The 18,876-nt window shown below is 37.5% G+C and overlaps 1 protein-coding gene across 1 annotated transcript; it reads right to left on the bottom strand.

Annotated features, from left to right (window-relative positions):
* Positions 1-14,281: 14,281 nt before the first annotated feature.
* LOC142346092 (uncharacterized) lies at positions 14,282-18,138 on the bottom strand. The gene is made up of 2 exons (XM_075398593.1): positions 18,012-18,138; positions 14,282-15,161 (listed from the first exon to the last, which is right to left on the bottom strand). The coding sequence occupies exons 1-2, from the start codon at positions 18,092-18,094 to the stop codon at positions 14,294-14,296; spliced, it is 951 nt and encodes a 316-aa protein (XP_075254708.1). The 5' UTR covers positions 18,095-18,138; the 3' UTR covers positions 14,282-14,293.
* Positions 18,139-18,876: the final 738 nt, after the last annotated feature.

Below are 18,876 nucleotides of genomic sequence, written 5' to 3'. Positions count from 1 at the left end.
GTAAAACGGGCCGAAGTAGTCGACAAGGTTGTTCGTGAAGGGAGAAGACTGGCATGCGAGTCTTTCTACTGGGAGGTCGGCCATGATGGATTGAACAGTGGCAACGAGGAACATTCTGCACGCGACACAGTTAGACTTAATCGTACGCAATGATGATCATATTTTGAGAATGACATAAAAATCCTGTACTTTAGTTCGAAGATAGTCAAGGCCTTGATGATGGTTTTTCAAGTGAGTATGTCGTAAAAACAATTTTACGAGCATATGGAACGATAGGATGTTTTACATGATAGTCAACTTACAACAGCCGCTTGATGCGGCCAGCCGTAGAGACTAGACCGTTTGGTCCAATGAAAGGGGAAAACGGGACAATACGGCTAATCCGTTTAACGGATTTGTTTTCCAGGAGGCCTTTTCTTTCGGAAGGAAAAGATTCTCCTTGAACGAGAAACTGCAAATGACGCTCGGCTTCGTCAAGCTCAGTGGGTGGGGTCTATTATGCTACCATCGAAAATACGGTTGCAGTTATGTGAGGGTAGCAGCCGGAGTACGTATGTTGTTATTCGAAGCAATTTTTGATAAGAACTAAACTTTTCGAAGGGGAATAGTTGCGGTTGTGATTTTTTAGTTAATTTAGTTGCAGATGTAGCCAATGATGTGTTAGTATTGTCAGTTTCTTTGGCTACTATACCAAGTTTGATATTTTTAACTACTTCGGTGCTTGGTTCGAACGGGAATGGATTGGTTCTTGGGATAACTGGGCCCCTCACCCAGCTCTTTGACCGCAAAGCCTCAGCAGACATACCACAAGTTCCGGCGTGTGCCGGTTTATCACTTGTGGCAACGTTGCTGCCTTCGTCAACGCTAGTGTGTTCTGAGATCCCTCAAACAGGGTTTGCAATAAATATTGCGTGCTTGGTTGTAGAGTTAAGCCATTAATGGACAGTAGGACTGTAGATCCACGTAAGAACCCTGTTGACATTCACTATGAGTGCTCGACAGTTGTCCTGTTTTAATCGAACGGCCAGTAGCGCTGCCTGTAATTCCAACTTTGAAACTGTCATCATCTTCATAGGTGCCACACGGTCTTTAACCAGGGCAAACGCAAGCTCCGTTTCTGGCCCACTCGAAGTGGTTACCTGAGCTCTGTGAAATGCAACAGCCTTGAAAATTTCTTGTGAACACTCGCCAAACATGCATAGTTCCTGTTGTTCAAAATTTCCAGAAAAGAAGCTCCTCGATATAGTAATTTCTTAAAACTTGGGTAATTCTTCACTCATTTTGATGAACTTTTCTACTGTGTCTTTCGGTAGCTCTTCAACCCAATTCTGCCAGATGTCCTTTAGTAAAAATCGAGCACCAACGGTAAATGGTGCCACTAGACCAATGGGATCTAAAGGAAATACCTTAGACACTAGGCTCAGTACCAAGCGTTGTGTTAAACACTTAGTTACTTTATTGTTGATCAAAAATTTGTTCAGAGAAATAGCGTGAAATTTTGCTGCACCATAGTTTTTGCGTAATTTTCTTTAATTGTTGTGTCTCTCTCGAGCCACTTTACGTGAGATTTAAATTGCACCAGTGACGAAAAGTAGATATTTGGGATCTGGATGTTGTCATCGGTCCATAACTAACCGAATCGTACCTGTTGTCATTATGAAAACTCGTTGTATCAACTTTTATATGCACGAAAGCATCCGCCGCGGAGCGTGATTCAACTTGCTTGTACGCGCCGTACGATTCTATATTGTATCATGACTCAACTTGACAAGGCAGTTCATAATTTTGTTCAATATTGGCTTTGAAACACCTCGAGACTAGTCAAGAATTTGTCGTGAGTGGGGCATATAGAACCCAACCTATGGGCAGGCGGACAGCAACGGCGAGCACTTTTCCACTGCTGAAATGTACTCTAACGGGGGAATGGTATGGTAACCATCCTGTCCAAGTATCATCTCATTGTTTTTATAGCTATATCTTACTAGATCGAGGACTGCCAGATGTGGGTAAGTTTCTTGCATGGACTTAATGTCAATAATGTCGGAACGTACGTTTAATGTTTCCCTCACATAGGGCCGTACAGTAAATGCTTCGAAGTCTTGATCTTGATTAGGTGTCACGGTCAATTGAACCACCTTTGTGTCGATGAGTTCTTCTGTGCTTATACCCTTGACGGTAAGTTTTAATGCGCCACTTTATTGCAAACCGAGTCTAGCTGCGGGACTATGGGAAACCCAAGATTTACTGCAATTGGAATCGAATAAAACCAACGCCGTAGTACTACTACCAGAAGAATTTGTAACTGTCATTTCCGTCACCGGAAGGAGTTCTTTGTTTTCAGTGACAGAAGACAAAGTGACCGTTTTGCTTGGTTGCTGTTGACCTGTACTTGGCCTACTAGTACCTGTATTTGTCTTCGAATTATCGATATTGTCATTTGAGGGATTTGCTGGAAAAATTTTTTCAGCTCCGCGAAGTAAGGTGTTATGGGAGCTGTTGCAGCCATCTTTCCTACAATTACGGGGACAACAGTTTTGCCTAAACATGTGTTTATCACGCAAACAAGAGAAAAAGAACTTTACTTCAGCCACAGCCTTGGCTCCTATATATTGGTTGGTAACTTCTGTACGGCAGTGTTGAGAGGCGCAGCACTCTTTAAATCCGAATCGTATGAGAACGATTTTTATACCCCGACAATATTTAAAATGCAACCTGAATAGTTAAGGATGTTGTCGCTGTTGTGCATCTTCAATGGTGGAAAGCTGCTGAGTTTGTCCAAATGGGCACTTACGACTCCCTTGGTTGGCGAAGTTCATGTTCTAGGGTCCTCAGTGAGTCCTTGTACATTGCGCCGCAGTAGGCCAATTCAGCTATAGCTGTTTTAGCTTTACCAGTTACGAGGGCCTTCTGGTTTGTCAATTTTTCATCATCAGTTAGAGACTGATAGTCAATTGCTTTTTTGAATTGACCGTACCATTCGTGCCACTTTACAGTATCCCCATTGTTTTGGGACAACTTCCATTTGGTTAGCGGTTATTTACTCATGCTAGTTAAGGCGTCAGTTAAAGCCTTAATCAGGCTTGCTTTTTTGGCAGCTGGCGCAGGAGGCGTGGGAAGCGGTGCCCCCACAATGGCATTGGAGCGGTATATCCTAATTTTGGAGGTATAACGGGCGTGACAAAAGATGGCGCGATGTTAGTAGTTTTACTCTTGGGGTTAACGGGGATGCCACAGGTTGCTACTTGGTTGCTATTAAAATTTTGCGGTGCAACTAATTGCGGAGTTGGATGACTGATGGTGGGGTTAGCAGTGTTCGGGGGTAGGGTCGGACAAAAGTTGTTGAAGACGTTGGCAGTATTTGTCACCTGATTTACGATCGTGGGGTTATTATGTGGAAAACGCCACAATTTTAGATCAAGGTTACAGTTAAGTGGATGTTTCAGTGCGGTAGGACACGATACCAGGCGGGCTTGAGGTGTATTGACAATGTTTTGCTGTGGAATGTTGAGGATGTTTGGGTATGTTGTTGCGCTCACTAAAATAGGTGACGGAATCACGGGAGGTTGAGAAATAAATGATTGTTGAGGCGGTTTTAAGTGTGGCGGTTTCACGAGTGGGTTTAGAGTTTGATGAAGATTATGAGGGAGAAGAGCAATAGGGAGTTGTTTTTCCTGTGGAACGTTAAATTGAGGTGGATTCTGTTTTTGTGCAAAAAGAGAGCTGGGCAGAAGCAACTGACCAGGCATACTAGCCTTTTTTGGTCTCAAGTGTACAGTGGGTTGATCCCTGTTTTTATTTGCCTGTGGGTTTGCTAAGAAATTGGGTACAAAAGTGTTGGAGTTTAAAAGTGGCATAACAGGAGTAGGGGAGCGGGGAGGTTGCATAAGTAGCTGAAGTCGTGGCAGTGTGACATTTTGTACGCTGGTTGATGCTTGGTTCACTAGAATCACCACACCACTGCCTGAGGAACTATGTGTCTGCTCTAACCTTGGATCACTGAGAGCTTGCTTGCGTTGAGTCTGGAGGCACTCCCGGTATAACGCATCTTGTTGAGCAACAGAAATGGTAACTCCTGGCCCTGTGTATAGAGATAGCATTTCAAGCTGATTTAATGTAATGGCAACATTACTTGAGCTTCTGAATGATTACTGATGGTAGTGTCTTGAACGAGATGGTCAACGGATCCTGACTTGGGACGGGAAAAGGTTCCCTCACTTGCAGCATTCAATGAATTGCCGTTTGGAAACAAACTTACCCAATCCTGAACAAGTTTCTGATTTCTATCTTTAAATAAATTTAGTTCACTTGAGTTGTGACTAAACAATGAACGATTATCCATTAATTCGGAACCATCTAATGTAGCTGCGGCAACAAGATTGCGGTGGTCTTTCTCCAATTCTTGAAATGCAATCTGCTCCATTTCTTTTTTTCCCCAGGCAGTTTCGTGTTTTTGCTTAGCGAGGGGCATGACAGCTTGTTCTTGTTTCTCAGCCTCTTCGTTTTTTAGTTTTGCCAAGAGAAAGTCTTTTACGCTGGCTAGACATTGATGCTGTTGTTTGGCGTGAACATCTCTTAGAATGCCCTTGAGGATTAACGCCACCGCATACGCTGTCTCGGTCAATAACTGAGACCATATAGCTTCTTGCAGCAAGCAAGAATTTATCATTTTTCTTAGTTATATCATCTAACTGTTGCTCAATGACAGGACAAATTGAATCTGGGTTCTCAGTTTCACTGGCGAAGTCAAATAATTCTTCATTTATCTACACTAGTTCACTGAAAACATCTATCAACTTAGAAACCAAGCCTTCAACATTAATCCTCATGTCTTGCCAATCTATAGCATCAGCGATATCGTTTTGGCTATTGCTCAACTCAGATTCTAGATTAGATCTTGCGTTTTGGAGTTTTTTCAATTTCTCTTGCTGGTCGGCCATGATCTTGAAATTTCCAATTTCCTAAGTAAAATAACTTCCAAACAAGCACGTGGAATGAGGGTTTAACCTAACCCAAATGACGACGACTTGATAATGAAGACGAAGAAGAGCAGTAAAGAAGTTACCGAGTACGAATTACTCGGCAAACGTGCTAAAAATATAAGAGAGCGTCTATCGTGCTTTTCAGCTACGTGAGACTAAACAGAAAGATGAGCAACCGCGAAATAGGGCAGGGTGGACGATGCACAACAAAACGGGAAACGAAACAGACGGGCGGGGAAGACGGGCGAACGGCGCACAACAAAACAAGGAGCGAAACGGGCAAACACGCGGGTAGCAAACGGGCAACGCAATGGAAGAGTTGGAAAGCTGAACAAGCGACGCACGAAAAAACGGAAACGAAACGAACGGAACGAAAATGTTGGGCGACGGGCTCGCGACGCGGCGGGATAAACGGAAGCGTTGTGCGAGTAGCGCGCAACGAAACGGAAAGACGAGAAAGAGCGGGCAGAAACGAGCGGGGAGGTGGGCAAGTACCATGCTAGCAGATCACAGCAACAAACTCAACCAAACAAGCTAGCCGTAACTCCAGAACAAACATAAGTCCCTCCCTAGGAAGGAAGAGAGGAAGAGAGATGCTACTGCAGGCAAACTAGAAGAAAGTCATTTTGGGCCTTAATATACCAAAACAAACTAATTTACGGCCAAGCAGTGGTATACTAAAACAAGGAAAAGAGCTAGAAATTTGCTAGCCTTCACTCCAGAGTAAAGTTAAGTCACACACTAGTAGTAAACATACCCCAGCAAAACTCAGTATTCTACAACAGGGGAGCTAGTATATAAGTAAGGTTCCAAAAGTCAAGAGACACTCCAGAAGTAACTCGTGTATTAACTAAGTCACACCCTAGAAGGCTACAACACCAAAACAGAAGACGAGCATTATGGCAAAATCAACAAACTGCAACACATACGAAAACATATTTCATCACACATGACAACATACTACATCGAAGGATTGAATAAAGCGGAGAAATGCGACGTTGAACGCAAAATACGGAACGATCGGATAGCAAAATGAAAAAAGAGGTTATTGGAGAGCGACGTTAGAAAAAAATTATCGGAACAGGAGATTTTACGGGTTAAAGGACGAAAGATACGCAGACGGTACGATATTGAATCGATCAACGAGAAAAAATGGCAATGCGAATTTTCTTTTGTAGGCTGGAGGTTGTGATTTTTTCAAAAAATTTGTCAAAAAAATTATAGTTTTGTCATTTTTTTCTGTTTTTGGTCAATTTTTCGCAAATTTTTGAATACGGAACGATAATCCAGCAAACTGGTCGGTTTTATGCTTGAAAGTACGGCTTATGAATTTTCACCACAGATTTTCTTTTATTTAATTGCATCAAAATTTTCCAAAAATTTTCAAAATGGAACAATTGAGTATAATGTTCTCTCAGTTGTTTCTATATAAGAGCGTGATTTTTGGTATAAGAAATAACTTGATCAATTTTTTCATTTTTGTTGCCAATTCAAACCAAAATTTTTCAAAATCATTGTTTTTTCGTTCGAGAAATTATGTTTATGTGGGTTAATGGTGACCTTGTACGGATAATTTTGAAGATATTGCTTATTTTTGCTACCCCTTAAAAACTTATTAAAAAATTAGGGGTTGGGTTTCTTGCCGTCTTACTTAATCTACATTGCAAAGTAAAAGTATTAAAGTTTTCGTTCTGTTGGCGTGATTCCAGAGACAGGCGAAAAAGCGTTCAAGATCTTTCACTCTCCAAAGCAGCTGCACTTGGGTCTTTTCACAGTCAAACCGAACGCGTGATTGAGACTACTCAAAACCCTGACGAGGAAACAGTCGTTGGGTCTGCACTTCAAAGGAGCTACAGGATCCCGTCTCTTTGGAAGAGTCCAGTACCACGGTACGTTCTTTTGAACCAATTCGGACATACTGGCAAAGAGGTTGGAGCTTCGAACGTGAAAACGTTGGCCTGTAGTATGAACTCATTATGTGCCTTTTTGTTTTGTCGTTTGCATCTCCATGAACTCCGAGCACTCTATACACATGTGTTGTCTTCCCAACACTCGTCATATATATCGTCTTTATAAGATTACTGGAGATGAAAAGGTGGCTCGGTAGGAGCGGTAGAATTTGCTATAGAGTAACGTGTTACAACAATAAGGCCACGTATAAGAACAACGGATTAAGGTTACGACGATCGAACCAACAATTGGAACTTAGACGTCAATGTTTTATGATGCTTTTTTATTTAGTTTTTGTCTAATGTTTTCGACGTCAAAATCGGTTCGTAATCAGCCGACAGTGGTGTAGAAAACCTAAAAATATAAAGCCGAAAATCATCTAATCCGCACATATAGTGGTTATATTTACTTAACATTAGGTTATACGAACTTTTTCAGAACTTTCCACGTATATTAGAACGTATTTTAAATACTCTATTCTGATCTCTCACATCTATTTACTTAGTAACAACTTTTTACAAGAAGAATTCGTTATTGAGCAAAATACAGTGTTGAATTGAACACCCCTAAATATTTCTAGAACACTAGAATTTTTTCAAGAAGAACGAGGTGCATTAGATTTTAATCATAGCGTCGTAGAAATTCATAAAATCATTTTTTTGATATGAAAACTTTTACCACAAACGGCTGTTCTTTGAAAATCCTAATTTCATTTCTGGTTTTTGGATAGAAAAGTCTCTATAAAAGTAAAAGGATCTAACGAAACCCTTTTTCTCAGTTAAGCTGGACACCATCTGAAGTTGAATTTTTTTGGAAGTTTAATGTATAATTTTGTCGAGCAGAAGCTCGGAAAAATTGCGAAGCTGCTATTATGACCGAGAAAAAACTAAAAAGATTTTCCATCGTTTGATTGAAAAAATTGAGTATCTATTGATCTTGTCTTTTAATGAATTTTTGCCGTTTAACCAAGAACGAGCCTCAGCAAAATTATATGCAAATTTTTAGCAATGTGGAGAAAACTAGCCGGAATACCCTCTTAATTCCATAAACTGAAAAAGTGAGTACCAATGTCTGATGCCCATATAGAAATGATCCGATTAATTTTGTCTCGATTTAAAAGAAGCGGTAAATTATCATTTATTGCCGTTATATTAATAATAGGTCAATTTGAGGTCCGAACCTAATTGTTCAGTTGAGTTCATTAATAATGCTCTTCCTACACACTATTCTTTCTTTGAATTATTTTTGCGCCTGGCTGAATACTTTGCTGTTCTAACTCTGATAACAGAAGTACAATTCATCCACTTTCTTTTTCTCATCGCAATGCATGGTTGTGAAATCAGTCTGTTAATCCTGGTCCTTGTCTTCATCTTAATTAAATTAATTCAGCAGTGATTTTGTTTGACGCGGTTCGCTTGCAAATTTAGCGAAGTGAATTTTAATAGCAAAAATTAGTGCTTAAGAATATGGAACGACATGGTTGCAGCTAGCTTTTAAGCGCACGCCACTAGGAATCGAAACCTTCCAAGATAAAGACTCTCCTGGACCTTTGTTAGTTTGGGAAAATTGGCGTGTTCAATTTATGCTGGCTCTTCTTAGACTGAAATTTTTGCTCTTGAGACACTTCTTGGAACCCAGACAGATCAGGCGCAATTGGCTATCGATCCTTTTCACCAAAAATCTATCAAAAATTTTCTGCTTAATCAGACTGCCCGGGTTGCTCATCATACACAGCAGTGATTTACAGTCCAACGATGCCCAGTGAACAGAAAATTAGCTTCCAAGGAATCGCTCATATTTTTTTGGCTTCGACTTTGAGTTTTCGTGATTTTTCATGAAATTTTCATTTTCTTTTTGAGATTCTACTGAATTTGGGAAGTCATATGGCAAAGTCACATTAGCTAAAAGTGCTATAGTCACCTAATGAGCATTAATTGAACCTATCTAGTTTTTTGAGTTTATGATCAACTAATGAATGTTAAGACTTTGAACTTAATGAATGTTAAGACTTTGAACACTTTCTGTTCTTTAGGATGCCCAATACTCTGTTCATGTCTCAATTTACACTGGCCAGCCTGATTTTTGAGCAAAAGTTACTTCATGAAAAACAATATGTTCAGTTTAACTCCCGCGAACAAGGTTTGCTTTATATGGGGTTGCAACTTCCGCGTGGGTACTTGTAACATTTAATTTAAGTAGCAAGTCGTAACCACTAAGATAAATGGGTTTTGTGGTAATTGCCTATAAACTAGCTTAAATATAAATAGTTTGTATACTACTATAATTACCAGTTATAAGCAAAAAAAGTATGACATTATTCTGCTCAGACTTCATTTTGGTGTATAGGTAACCTCCAGACTATACAGGATAAACTTAGCCTGGACGAACTCTATGAAATCAATATAATCACAATGACAAAAAACAGCACATAAAGAAACTTAAAATACTCTGGAGATACAATGTTTCAGAACTCAATTAAGTTTTTACTCTTGAAATGTGCTGGTTCAGCGCTGAAAAGCTCTGAGACTCAACTCTGGATAATCAATTGACTAATTCATTAACGCCAGTGAACTCAATTATTTCGACAATAACTTCACAATCTAAATAGCTCAGTACACTTTTATACTATCTAAGCAAAGACAAATTTATCTATGAAACTTAAGCAACAAAGCGTGCACCTAAATCAGTACCCAAGTTTGTCCTGTAATCAACATTCTTTAATTACCTCTACAGAATCCCCCACTACAAATAAATATATGTTTCTTTGCCAAATTTTGTCATAGAAATCAGCAGAGTTTTTGCTTAAAGTCTTGTCTTACAGTAATTCACATAGAAATGTCACATGAAACGGCTTCGTCAAATAATAGAAAACGGCTCGTTAAGCAACATGAACCATTCAAATTATTTCTAATTTGCAGATCGATATATCGGTGGAAATTTCCTCATCCAACGAATCGAATACGTCTAAGCAACTTGTTCCTTCTCGCCCGACGAATAGTTAGACGCACCGGAGATATAGCATGTTCTGTACCTCCAAAATTGGCAGTAAAAGACTACACTAACACAAAATTGACAAAAAAAGACCACAATAACACATCTTGTTGTTCTAGTGCCTATTTGAAACCGGCTATTTGTTCTGCAATTTGCGCTGAACAAAAAACTAAAAGAAATAACGTCAAAAGATTCTCATAAGCTCAAGAAAAGAAAAAAGACATCACACCTCATCAATTATACATTATTGTAAGTCTGCCTGATACTTGAAAATTCATTAGTCTCTTCGAATTATGTACGCGGTCTCAACGATTGCGAAAGGAAGTTTCCATTTTCATTTTTGGTCTGAATACTTATCAATTGATGAGAAAGAATTTAGTCGCCTACAGTGATCGTTTGAGTCAATAATAAACCGAAACACATAGTGACTCCACGATCAAAAGGAACTCTACTCGAGTCGCAGAGATCAACGACTGTCTCCAAAAAAATTTAATTAGAATCAAACGGAGTTAAAATTTTTTCATATATGTTCTTCATCTAGTGCTTCCTTGAAGTAAAACCGTCGTTTATCCTGACAAAAACCCCGGGTTGACCTTTCTTGGCATCCATATTCAAGAACCATTTATGGTCCCATACAGGCCATACAAAATTTCATTATATGATCTTGCTATGGTTGCCAAGATCTCCATATATGATTCTTATATGGCATCCAAGAATCCAATATGATGATTTATGCGTTCTTTCAACGCCCATACAAAGCTTATGCAGCAGTTCCAGCTTTAAACGCTTTACTCGACTTATGGCATATTGGTACCATATATGGTTCTTACATGGTCCATATATGGTTCTTATATGGTCCATATATGGTTCTTATATGATCCATATATGGTTCTTATATGGTCCATGTATGGTTCTTAAATGTTTCTTACATGGTTCCGGCATGTTTCTTACATGGTTATTACATTGTCCACTCAAGGTCATTACAACAAAACCTTTGTGATTAGTTACATGGTGGTTACATGATCCATATATGGTTCTTACACGTTTCTTTGATGGCTCATATATGGTTCCGACATGTTTTTTACATGATCCAAACATGGTCCATAACAGGTTATTACAACAAAACCTTTGTTTTTCTCCACTCAGAGTGCAATGTATGGGTGTTTTAAGAGCTTTTTGAGCAATGTTGATTTTTTTGCATGGTCATCTATATGGTTGCCGAGTTACCATAAGCTCCATATATGGCTTGGATATGGTTGCCAAGAAAGGTTTATGGTGGTCAACCCGGGACAAAAGCAAAGTAAAAATCATCTCCCCCCAACATTATCTGAGCAAACATCATTTTGTAAGGCCGTAAAACAGAAAATTTCGGAGTCAGCAATAATTTTGATTAAAAATGTATTGACGGTCGTTTAGCCCATTTCAGCGTCACCTAAATTAATAAGAACAAACACTCGAGACAGATTCTTTTGAGAAATCTTCTATCCCCAGACAAAAATGTAGCTACCACAGGATCAGAGAACACCGTTCAAGGCCTTAACCCTCAATTGGGTTGAAAAGATCTACAGTCAATTTTTCTGTTGAAGCCAACTATAGTCTTATTTCCCGTTCAATCCACCGACAAGCAACGGGAAGCAAATACCGCATCAAACGAAATCAATCAACTTTTATAAAGAAACGAACTCAATCAAATCTGTCTTTGAAATGACCAACAAGTGCTCCAGTTAGATGAAAGAAGAAAACTTTTTTGTTCTGCTCAATAAGGAAACTTCCCCTCAATCGAAACAAGCAAGGTTTTACAATTGATTTATACAACGGACAAAAGTGCTGTATAATTACTTAAAGCAACGTTTTAATGTCTATTAAAATCTGCATAGTTAAGAACGACTAAAATTGAAAGTTTCCCAAACTAAGTCAATCATATTATTTCCACACTTTTGCTAGTAGGTAACGAAAACCAGGTATTTTTGCAAAGAAAAACAGCAACTTTCATACATCAATTTTTTAGTTCTTTGTTTTGTTTTTTTGTCCTATTTATTTTTCCACTTTCCGGATTTAGAGCTTGAGTGATAATAAAATTAATAAAACGAATACTTTTGAGTGTTAGAACCGGATAGAATATGAATAACCTTTTTTGATGCCTACTAACCTTCAATGGTAAATTTATTTTATAGTGGCTAAACCTACATGTTTTTTTTGGTCATACAAACGGTTAACAGTGGGAAAAAACAAATGAAACAAAGTTTTTGAAAAAGTTTTTTCAATGCTGGGGGCATGAGGACTAGATTATTCATAACCCGATTTTGCAAAAACTTTTTATTGTTATATCTCTTTTCCTTGATGCATGCATACCCTTGTTCGGTTCGGGAAAGCGCTTAATTTTTTGGGAAGTAATTTTCACAAAATTAGTTACTCCCTAAAATTGACTCCGAAAAAATTGCTATATTTCCATGTAGTGCATGAGTTTTGTCCAAACGGGCTGTAAGTGGGAGTCAGTTTTGAAATGTCTGAACAATGAAAAAGTGGAAAGTAGCAATTGTTGCTGTCATTTAACCAAACGCAGCTGTCATATAATCCCTAAATGTGTCTTTATACCTACTGGTTTTCAAGACTCTAATGTTTCCACTCTGTTGATTTTACGCCTGAGCAAAACACTGGGTTATATTATTTGAGGAAATTATCCATATATAAATCAATTGGAACACAATTAATGTAATTTATCTCAAATGAAAGGATATTTATAGCGCGTGTCATCTTCAATAATGATACCAAATGGTAGAGCTCTGTCTCATAATTGGCAACAATCAGATGTAATATAGCGTAGCACTTCAAAGCCATGTTTGAAGGCTGTCCCGTGAATCATTTTATATTGGGAGTTATATACTTTTCGTAAAACGTCTGCCATTTTCCAGGACTTATTCCAGTGATTCCCAACAATAATCTGCCTAAAACCTTCATGTGGAGCTTCAGAAAGTATAATTGCTCGTTCGAGGCATCCAAATCAACAAAAAGCGTAACATTGTGAAATATCCTCAGTATTTTAAAGCATCCGTGATTCCCCTACGTTGATTCCGAACTCAAACCAGCCATTCAAAGTTTTTGACTTCGATTGAAATTTCAAATTCAAATGTCAGCCGTTACTGAAATTAATTTCATAACCCTTCTTTTTTTGCACCAATTCTTGTGTGAATATCTTCAATTCACACTTATCCAGATTATATTCTTTTGAAACATCTGTATTCAATCATATCGTGTAATGTTTTTTTGGTTATTGCTTTTATTGCCACAATACAAGCAGAAATGTTATCTGGTAACAACTTACATCCTAAGAACATATGTAAGAAGATATGATATGTAGGTCAGAATTTCACCTTGTAGGAACCCTGTGAATGGAATGCTTAACATTCAAGAGTCTTGTAATTCGAAGGGTTAACTTGTAAGAACTTGTAGGTCGAATGATTAACCTGAAAGAATTTGTAAGTCGAATGGTTAGCTTGCAGGAACTTGGTCTTTCCCAGGTCCTGAGTGTTTTCGGTATGGCCCAGGGTTGGTCTTGGGTTGGTTTTGTCTGGCCAAGTGTTGGCCTTGGGTCTGTTCGGTCTGACCCAGGGCGACCAAGGTCTGTTTTGTCTGGCCCATACATGAATTCATGTCTGTTCTGTCTGAACCCCCATGTCCGCGACCCAAGTCCGTCCGGCTTATACCTGTCTCGGGTCGCGGACTTCATCCTGGGGTTACACCCGGATAGAATATGACTATCCTTATTTGATGCCTACATGCCTCTGCAATGATAAATTTATACTATAGTGGCTAAACCTACATGTTATTTGGCTATACAAACTGTTAGCGGTGGTAAAACGAAAACAACACAGTTTCGAGTTTTCCAGGGTTGCACGGCTTGGGGAGGAGAGCACTCATAACCTGTTTATTTCGATGATTTGTCGTTATACCTGTAATCATTTGATGGCATGCACACCCTATTTCGAGTTCAAGCAGGTGTTTATTTTTTTGGAAAGAAGTTTTCACAAAATTAGTTATTCCCTAAATCGAAAAAAATACAAGATTTTCTATGTAGAGCACGAGTGTTGTCCATACGGACTAAAAGTGGGAGTTGGTTTTGAAATGTCTTAACAGTAGAAAAGTGAAAAGTAGCTATAAAACTGAGTAAATTCAATCAATATTTGGGAACCGATAGACGCTTGTATTATAATTAGAGGAGCTTTCATTTCATCCCGAATTGTGTCTTCACCAGCCCTACTGATTTCCAAGACTCCAACTTTTCTCCTCCGTTAATTTTGCGCCTGGTTTTCTGGGAAAACACTAGGTAGCAAAATTTGTTGAAATTATCCTTATATAAATCTCTAGGAACACAGTTAATGTAGTTTATCGCAAATGAAAGCATAAACATAGCGCGTGTCATCTTCAATAATATCTGCTACCCAATGGTAGAGCTCTGTCTCATGAATTGCAACATTCAGATCTATTATTGCGTAGTGCTCCAAAACCATGTTTGAAGGCTGTCCCGTGAACCATTTTATATTGGGAGTTATATCCTTTCCGTAAAATGTCTCCCATTTTCCAGGACTTATTCGAGTGATTCCCAACCATATTCTGCCCAATCCCTTCATGTGGAGCTTCAGAAAGTCTAATTGCTCGTTCGAGCCATCCAAATCACCGAAAAGCGTACCATTGTGAACTGTCCGGCAGTAGTCTAAAGCACCCGTGATTCCCCTACGTTGATTCCGAACCCACACTAGCCATTCGAAGTTATGGATTCCTGTATACCCGTAAAGACACGTTACGTTGAACCCACCGTGCGCGCTGTACTCGTAAGATACGTTCTGATATACCCTCCATTCGTTCGTTTCATTAACTGTAGCTTTCTCTTCAGCGACAAGTTCACACGTGAAATCGGTTCTTTTGAGATTGATTTCACATTTTCCGGGCGTCGCATCATTTTGGATATTTATTTCTACGCCCTTTTCTTTGCACTTGGGTTGTGAACGTCTTTTCATGCCTCCATAAGTACACTGAATATTGGGAATAAGTTGGGTATCTTGTGAAAAAAAATCATATTGGTTAAGGTTGCATCTTTGTGCGCAAAAGTTGAACGATTTGCATTGAGGGTTACGTAAACAACTTTTCGCACATCGAAGTTCAGTTTTTGACGGGAAATTTGCTAGGCTGTTGGAGTTCTCTTGCAGCATCATAGAATGACGTATATCGTCGAAGGGAATGATTCTGAAATAAAATTTGGTCGACTCGTTGAATTATTTATCACATGATATCATTGATCCGAACTCATAGGGATCAACAGCTATTAAGATCCCGATCAAAACAATACAAGAGTTTATTGGAGTAACTGCAACTGGTTTGACCGCAATACAGACATTAATATAGCAAATTTAGATTTAGAAGAAGAATAAAAGAAGTACATGCCCGGAGGTTGGCGGTAGGGCAAATCAGCGCTAATTCCCTATAAACTAGTTTAAGTATAAAGAGTGTGTATACTACTTTGGTAATTACAAGTTATAAGCTACAAAAGTATGACATTATTGTGCTCAGTGTTAATTTTGTGGTATGGGTAGTTTTCAGATTATTCAGGATTAGTTCAGCTTGGGCGAACTCTATGACCTCGAAATAATCATAATGAAGAAAAACTGAACATAGAAAACTTAAAAAATTCTGGAGATGCGATATTACATGACTCAATTATGTTTTTACTCTTGAAATGATCTGGTTCAGCGCTGAAATGCTCTGAAACTAAAGTTCGGATGTCCATAGGATAATTTTGAAAAAGTGACAAAAATTTTAAAAAGTATCTGAAAAAATGTTAAATTGTGGACCCTGACAGGAAAGCTGTATGACATTTGACTAGTCGGATTTCCGTAACAGACATCTTTTGTAAAGAACAATAAAAAATTTCATCTTTTTTCCAGAATATTGATTGTCTCGAACTATTTATAGAAAATCGGAAAAAGTTTTGCAGTTAGTCCACCTAAATTGGACTGCCTGTTTGCACAAACTCAAGTCATTGTTTATGCAGGAAAATATCAGGCTTTTCAAATCACAAAAAATAAAAAAAAACAAATAATAACTTTTTTCAGGCAATAAAAATAATATAAGTGTATTCAATTGTTTGAGAGAACCACAAATCTACCATTTTTAGATGCCAAAAAACCTAAACTTGCAGTAAAAATTTAACCTCCTTGCATCAAATCAGTCTTTCTTTTTTTCCTTTAACGCAAACACTCGTTTTGAACATTAAAAGTCTAACACTCGTTTTGAACCTTAAATTTTTTAAAACTATTAAAAAATTGGCTGTTTCTTGGAAACGTTGAATGCATCCAATCATTTAATAGGCTACGAGTATGAACAAACAAAACTTAGATAACTACTAATCTCAATATTCACTGTTGTAATATGATTTTAAAATGTTTTGTTTCTGAAATTGAGGATTATCATTCGCCATAATATTCACGTTGCTTTTCTCACTGTAAGCCACTCAACAACAACATCCCCTGTCAAATTGTTTTTCAAAAACTTTAGAGGTAATAAGAGAGCTTTTCAAACAACTCTCTTCAAAACTCTTACAATTTTTTTACCACTTAATAAAAAAATATGCGCTTGGTTGCATTGCAGAAAGTGGGTGTTATAATGGAGTGTGATTAATGTAGGTGCTCAGGTAATCGAATAAAGCACATTTGAAATTTTCGTTAGATTAGTTTGAATAAAAAAGTCTTGATAGTTCTTACAAGTTCTCACAAGTTTCCTACAATACTTGGAGAAGATTCGTGCAAGATCCTTCCAGTAAGGTTGACTCTTATTGGTTAATTCAAATTAACACTCAGTCAATTACCGTAGAAAGCGCGTGGGAGTTAGTTGCTCAGTTTGGATAACATAATACGATGCAACATAAGTTGACAAAATCTCCAACTCAAGAGCTCCTTCTGCAATCCAATGAATAAAAAAACAGAAGATCTGGCTTCTTCACAGTTGCTTTTATAGAAATGGCCCTGAATTTTCAAAACCGTTTTTGACTTCGATTGAAGTTTCGAATTCATATGTCAGCCTTTACTAAAATATTTTCGAAACACTTCATTTTTTGTAACAATTTTTCCGTGAATAAATTCAATTCACATTTTTCCAGATTTTATTCTTTTGAAACATCTGTAATCAATCATATCTTGTAACTTTTTATTGTTTATTGCCTTTATTGCGACAAGACAGGCAGAAATGTTGTCTGGTAACAACTTATATTCTAAGAACACATGTAAGAAGATATGATATGCAGGTCAGAATTTCAACTTGTAGGAACGCTGTGAATCGAATGCTTATTTTTCAAGAGTCTTGTTATTCTTAGGGTTAACTTGTAAGAACTTGTAAGTCGAATGGTTAACGTGAAAGAATTTGTAAGTCAAATGGTTAGTTTGCAGGAACTTGCAAGATTTTTTGAGGAAAAACTTGCAAGGCGATGCATCACATTGTAAAAACTTGCAAGATACTTGCACGTTCTTACAAGTTAACCATTCGAAGTCGACCCGGGATGTCTCAAGCTTTTTAAATAAGGCAGGTAAGGCTTGAAAATGATCCAAATCTATTAAAAATTCAAAGTTATAAAACGAAAAATAAATCAGGTGTAGACTATTCAGCTTAGAGGATCCGGTTTCAACAGTCAAGGGTCAAAAACCTCGATTTGCAGCACAGAACGAACCGGCATATCACAAAAGTTTTAATTTCGATAAGTCACTAAGGTGCAACGCTAAATTTAAAGTATCATTTGTAAACTAGTCGAGAATATATTCTTGCACAGATTTTAGCCGTCAAAGTCAAAGGTCTTGCAAGAGCCCTGATGATAAAGTTTATCTTCCCAGGTTTTGCAAAACTCTTGCAAATGGCAGCTGCAAGATCCAGTCTAATATTTGATGTCATGCAATTCTTAATATATTTCCATAAGTTTTTCTTCGTTTTTTTTTGCACGAAAATTACAACATCTTGAGAGATGATGTGTAGTCTTGTGAGATTTTTGTTTGATTCCTGCAGGATCTTAAAGGATTAATGTCAATAATGGTCTGAGAAAATTATCATTACCTTTTCACCAACTCCTTGCTTTCCGTTGACTGTATGATTGTTGTGTAAGCCACACCCACAATAATTACGAAGACATCAAACATGACTTAGAAGCGTGATTTAAGACTTAAAATGCCGTATCCTTGACTGTGACACTGAAATTTAACGAAAGTGTAAATTAAGAAAAGAAATGAAAGACAAGTAAGGAGCATTCAATTTAAAAAATCTTTCTACAATTGTCGGTGTTTGCGCGCACAGATAACAGAGTAAAAATAATTCTTCAGTTAAAGCACTGAATATCCAAATCTTGTTTGTTTACGTTTAATCAAAAACTATAAATTTAACTAGGAGCAATTTCACCAAGAACAAAACCTGACATAATTTTTTTTAAATATTTAAAAGAAAATTTTAAAATGTCTGAGCAATTTTATATGTTTTTTCTCGCATCAATTTACAAAAAGTATATTCAAGGTTCTTTATGACATCGAAACTTGCAGTAGACAAATACTATCCGTTGGCTATGATAGATTTTGACCGTTTTAGGAAAAGACAACTTTACTTGAAAAACGCTCATGTAATTATGTAATTAAAAAATGTGTAATTAAAAAAAGATAAATTTTTCTTAATTTTAAATTTGACTGTAATTTGTTTTATATATATATATATATATATATATATATATATATATATATAACTATATATATATATATATATATATATATATATATATATATATAAAGATGCATATATACATACACACACACACACACACACACACACACACACACACACACACACACACACACACACACACACACACACACACACACACATATATATATATATATATATATATATATAAGATGTAACCTTCAACAAGATCTTT

This window comes from Convolutriloba macropyga, chromosome 9, assembly GCF_964194025.1.
Source record: "Convolutriloba macropyga chromosome 9, txConMacr16.3, whole genome shotgun sequence".
In the NCBI taxonomy this organism is placed as follows: domain Eukaryota; kingdom Metazoa; phylum Xenacoelomorpha; order Acoela; family Convolutidae; genus Convolutriloba; species Convolutriloba macropyga.
The sequence above is the reverse complement of the archived record's forward strand: the minus strand, read 5'-3'. Positions and strand labels throughout refer to the sequence as shown.